The sequence below is a fragment of the Ascaphus truei genome, chromosome 9 (assembly GCF_040206685.1).
Source record: "Ascaphus truei isolate aAscTru1 chromosome 9, aAscTru1.hap1, whole genome shotgun sequence".
NCBI classification, from domain to species: domain Eukaryota; kingdom Metazoa; phylum Chordata; class Amphibia; order Anura; family Ascaphidae; genus Ascaphus; species Ascaphus truei.
Window position 1 is genome coordinate 55,005,510 of NC_134491.1, and position 6,140 is coordinate 55,011,649.

The window sequence follows — 6,140 nt, forward strand, 5'->3', positions numbered from 1 at the left end:
GCATCTCCCTGTCTAAAAGAGTGTCAGTTATGAAAAGACCCAGAAGACCCATAATGTATACAAAACTGACATACTGATGCACAACAGATGTCAGGCTAGTGGCACCTTTGGGTCAGAAATCAGACTCAATGGCACCAAGTTATGGGTGTAGCCCAGGTATGCTAAGTGGCATGGGCATCAACCTGACCATGCACCCTGCCCACCGGACAGCCCTTTTGACCGGTCTTATGAACTGTGGGTAAACTTGCTATTGGTGGGTTAATGGTTACCACGAGGGGGATTGGATCCACATGTTAAAGATAGCTTTGGGCAGTCTATAACTGTACCTCCCCAGGTATCCCCAGTGTGATTCCTGAATTTTGATCCATGAAGTAAAGATGCAAGACTTTGTTCCAGCACAGCGGCAACCGTCCAGGAGTGAAGGGGTTAATAACAACGTAACCACAGGACTTTTAAACCAAGGTTGCATTTCTGGCGCTTGCAAGCAAAGGACAATTTCTTTCGTTCCAAGGACAATTAATTTTGTTCCCTTATCCCAGTAAGTGTTGTTTTAAGTGTATTCTGCAGATGTTGTTTGTTTGTCTATTAAGGAAATAAATCACAATTTATTTTGCAACTTGTTCTGTTCAATCAAGTACACAGAAATATCAATGTGTTGATAAAGTTGGTGTCCATCGTGACATTGTTTCTGCTGAAAAAATATTACCACACATAGCTCTTTATCTTCTTATTTATTGCTGTACGTTTACACTAAGGGGGTAATTCTATACAGCCCGATGCTGGCATTCAGGACTTGTTCGTCCAATTATCCCCATTGACTTCAAGGGTAATTTTTGCCCAAAATGGCCTAAACACCGCATCAGACTATATAAAACAAAGCCCTAAGTATGCAAATAATATACCATGAAAGAGAAAACCAGTTTAGTGATAAGTCAAAGACTGAGCCACCTGTGCTGAAGCAGGGATATACTGAAAACCTGACCTGTTGGTGGCCCTTGAACAATGGCATTGGCCACCACTGATCTAGTGGCACCGGAAATGTTTGAGTAATAGTGGTATATATCAGAAGAGATAAATTAGGTGACCATGCCACGGAACCACAAGAAGACCGGATTCCGATACTTTAAGCGGGGACATTTATTTTCTAATCTTATTTCTCTGACACAATCCGTCCCTGCTGTATTGTTATGTAACTTCCATTACTTAGGGATGACTAAACAAATTAAATCTGACTTGTAAAATGCTCCATCATCCAGCTTGGTGCTTTATCTTCTTACAGGGGACGGATCTACATGATGTGGCAATATTCAGCATGTGGCCTGTGGCAGGGGTGCGCAAACTGAGGGGCACGCCCCCAGGGGTGTCGCAAGATTTTCTGGAGGGCGGGGGAGGAGCGTGGCAGTTACAGAGGCTCTGCGCTTCCCTGAAGGCATTTAAATAAAATGCCTGGGGACCGCGCAATGCCTGTAACTTCTCTTACCTTGGCTTAGGTGACACGTCGCCATAGCAACCAGGCGGCAAATTTCGTCACATTGCCATGGCAACGTGATGTCACATGACCCCACGGTGTCATTTGACTCCGGAGCCAAGCAGGGGGGGAAGGGGGACGTGAGCAGGCAGGGGGAAAAGTTTGTGCACCCCTGGCCTAAAGAAACAGCTCCTACCATTTAGATGGTCATTTGTAATTCATTTTCAATGCAAAGCCGGCAGTACAACCAACCTCACACTGATGAGACCCATTAAGGTTGAAACATGTCTGTGAATGGTTTCTCTGGCTTTGCATCTGATTCCCATGCTCTGCTTTAAAGCTGTGTTAACAGCGAGCATTAGCTTATATGGGCTCCATGTAACAATGGTTTTTCAGGCAAAAGGTGACACATTGTGTGCTCATTTGCATGTCATTTCCCAGAGTCCCTTGCTGCAGTGGAAGCACTGTATGCTGGGTGATAATGGTGAAAGGCAGTGTTGCAGACCTTCCTAAGACATGTGAATGTGCTCACAAGTGAACTTTTTATTTGCTATATGCAATACAGTGGAGGTTTCTTGTTGCCTTTTTCACCCACCATAACTTAAAACGTATATATATCTCTGGCAATGCGAAAATGTATTTTAACCCCTTCAGTGACATAAGTGGTAATATTGCTTTTGGCAATGAAGAGGTTAAGAGTAGTTGTTTCCGGAAAGCGGTACGAATAGTGATTGGATGGCATGACATTATTAGCCTCTTAACGGAGGTATATGGAAATAGTTTGGGATATGAAACATGTAAATAAAATAATTCTCACATTGCTAGACTGCCCTTTGACTATTCCCATGTAATGAGTCAGACAATTGTGAAATGGTAGAAAGCAAAGTCTACAGACGTTTTCAGCTCTGACCAAGCATAAAATGAACTACTGCCAGCCCTAATATAGCAGGGGGCCTGGAGGCATATGTTGGTACTTGTGCAAGTTATGGTGAAATCACAGCTAGGAGCCCAAACGGAAAAAAACACAGCTGGACATATTAGGGCAATTGGCATACCAACTCCTATCAGCCTTCATATGTATAAAGAAACTCTGGGGGAACGGATAAAGTAAATGAACAAGTCTGCTCTGAAACACTTGGAGTCAGTCTCCGTAGAGTGCCTCATGGTTCAGTATCAACTGGGTCTCACTGACCTCGCGGGGGCGATTTACATAAGAACAGATTTTAGCCACACTTCCTCAAAAGTCACTCACACTGGTCTTTTGTCAGCTATGATGTTGTAAAATTAATCTTTCTCTCTCCTTATAAATTGTAAGCTCTTCAGGGCAGGGACTCCTTTTCCTATTGATTTATGTCTGAAGCATTTATTCCCATTATGTTGTATAATATTATGTCACGTATATTACTGCTGTAATGCGCTATGTACCTGGATGGCGATATACAAATAAAGATATACATACATACAAAAATATATATATATATATATATATATATATATATATATATATATATATATATATATATATACACTGTATAAATATATACATACATACATACATACATACACTACAAGAGTAATCCTACTAAACTTGTGGAGATACGTATTTAAATAAGAGTTATATATGAAAAAATATGAGGAGGAAAGTCTCCAAAATACTGGTCCTTTTATCTTTCTAGCTATTGTATGGTATGATTATGTTAAGGATACAAATTGTGTCATATCTCACAAACAGTCCGGGTATAAGGAGTTGTGATGCAGCAGGAAATGGCAGGTTTCAGCAGTAAATTATTCCACCAAGAATTGTGCAATAATACGACCCAAACACACAATTAATTCAAACATGTATATGGTTATCTCAGGACATATAAAAACAGCAGATGGATAGATACAGGGGGTGCATATTTTTGCATTTATAATTCTTATTTTAATCCATCTCACCACAACTTGAATAAGTTACAGTAACTCATGTACTGCAGGTGCAATATAAGGAGAGAGCTTTATGCAGAGGTTCCCTCTCTCAAAGAACTATTGATTTAAGGACTGATTTTCATGCTGGCCGATAGTAAACAAGTTTGCCTTAAACTTGGTAAAACTGGATAGCCTTTTAGACTCTTATTAGCATTTCAGAACTATCTAAATTATTACACGAGAGCTCGTAGTGCAGGGGGCTCAATTCCAGTCCTCAAGAGCCCCCAACAGGTCAGGTTTTCAGGATATCCCTACTTCAGCACAGGTGTCTCAGTCTTGAGGACTGGAGTTGAGCACCACTGTCTTAGTGCAGGGGTGTGCAAACTGGGGGGGCACGAAATTTTGTAAAGGGGGCGCCGCACTGACACAGGCCCCGCGCTCTTCCCCACAACATTTTAACCGATTGCTGTGGGAGAGCGCGGGGCCTGTGTAACTGTCTCTGACCTGCTCTCTGGCATCGCCAGACACGCATTGCCATGACAACGTGATGTTGCGACGTGATGCCGGAGAGCATGGGGGGCGCGAGCAGGTTGGAGAGCAGACAGGGGGGGGGGGGGCGGGGGAGGCACAACTTTAAATGTTTGCCCCCCCCCTTAGGGGACAGTCCAGCCATAAAATATATATTTCATTCACACAATAGTCTTGTTCAACTTTAGCAGCCAGTTTTGTAACCAGACCCCTTTGTGTCCATTATATTTTCTGAGAAACACCGAGATTGACAAAACTCTGCCAATGCCACTCTCCCAACTTCTAAAAATCCGGCAACGGTTTAGACACCACGGAAGTGCTGGGTTCATTTTGGCATCATTTGAATACCCTTGATTTATTTGCAACTTTTAATATCAATGTATGCTAAGAGATAGTGGGGGAAGGCAGGGTTGCAGGCCTGTCTGAGACAGGTGAATGTGCTCACAAGTGATATTTTTATTTGCTATACAATAAAGAATTAAATGCATAGAAAGAATGCAGAACTTGGAATTGACATGAACCACTTTCTGTGACTTGTCTAGCACCTGTTGCATCACACGCCCAGGCAGATGCCACCCGCTCTTGTATTAATTACAGCATCCCGAGGGGTCAGCTATCTGTATTTTTAGATGAAGATGAACCTTTCAAGTGGCATTTAATTTGCGAGACTTGAGACATCATAAAGTCTCTTCCATTTATCAAATAAACCCCAATGGTTAATAGTGTTCATAAAAAACCCAATTTCATCCACAAGCAAACTTATTATCGCAAGTGCAAAAATAAAAAAAGGAAATACGGGTGACCTTGAAGAAGTTTTCTAACTACAATAAGACTCTTCTAGTTAGGGACATGTGCCAGGAAATTAAATGTACAGTGCTGTATACACCAATATATATATATATATATATATATATATATATGTATAATATATATATAATGGTGTATACAGCACTGTGTATATATATAGCCTACAAAATAACACATAAAACAGGTAAGGAAGCGCCCACACTTATTGTTATCTAATTTACAATACTAGAAAGTATTAACATGGAATACGCTCTGTTATTGCTAGATTGCAGACGACGTTATCTCCTAGACGATTTTTTTTATTTCCTAAATAAAACCTGGGATATTAGGATAATGGTAACAAACACTGCATTAGAAAAAAATAAAAAGTGGGTATAATAGAAACATTCCCAAATAAAAAAAAACCATGCATGGATATTATTACACATTATTACATATTAACAAGTTAAAATATGACTTCATATCTAAAGTAAGATCAAGTGGTTTAGCAGATTAACCCATGGGTTGCTGGTCCTTCTGGCAGTGAATGGGGTTAAGTTTATAAGATACGACAGCAGCTATGGAGAAAGTAGTGGTACCTATAGTGGTACTTATACTGTAGTGGTACTTATACTGTAGTGGTACTTATACTATAGTGGTACTTATACTATAGTGGTATAGTGGTACTTATACTATAGTGGGACTTATACTATAGTGGTATAGTGGTACTTATACTATTGTGGTACTTATACTATTGTGGTACTTATACTATAGTGGTACTTATACTATTGTGGTACTTATACTATAGTGGTACTTATACTATAGTGGTATAGTGGTACTTATACTATAGTGGTACTTATACTATAGTGGTACTTATACTATAGTGGTACTTATACTATAGTGGTACTTATAGTTCAGTCTCAGATCCCCTCCTGAGGACATACCTGACACCTGCAAATAATGTCACAGTCGGTGGCCAAAAGGTCGACCACTTTGCCTTTGCCTTCATCCCCCCACTGCGACCCAAGGACCACGGTCACTTTATTGCCCACGTCGTGTCGGGGTCTCTTGTGCCCACCGGGGGCGGGGTGGGTGCTGCGGTCGTTGGAAGACCGGGTCCCGGACATGGTCCCGTGTCCTGTGTGGGAGCTTGGGCTGGGATCGTCTGTCCGACTTCAGAGCCCCCACACTCAGCAGTGACAGGGAGCTCAGCTGTGAGGCAGGGGGAGGGAGAGGGGGAGAGGGGAGCAGGGCTGTGCAGGGGGAGGGGGGAGGGAGAAGGGAGCAGGGCTGTGCAGGAGGGAGGGGGGAGGGAGAGAGGGGAGCAGGGCTGTGCAGGAGGGAGGGGTAGAAGAGAGCGGGATCGTTTTCAGGAGGGCGGGGTGAGGAGGGTATCAGAGGGACAGTGTGCAGGGGAGTGCAGGGGGATTGATAGTGTGAGGGAGCAGGG

At 42.3% G+C, this 6,140-nt stretch overlaps 1 protein-coding gene across 1 annotated transcript in view; it reads right to left on the minus strand.

Annotated features, from left to right (window-relative positions):
* Positions 1 to 5,914, minus strand: part of ADSS1 (adenylosuccinate synthase 1) — a 28,101-nt gene extending 22,187 nt beyond the window's left edge. The window contains exon 1 of the mRNA XM_075614938.1: positions 5,635 to 5,914. Coding sequence (XP_075471053.1) covers positions 5,635 to 5,817 — 183 coding nt within the window. The 5' untranslated portion in view covers positions 5,818 to 5,914. The remainder of the gene's footprint in view (positions 1 to 5,634) is intronic.
* Positions 5,915 to 6,140: the final 226 nt, after the last annotated feature.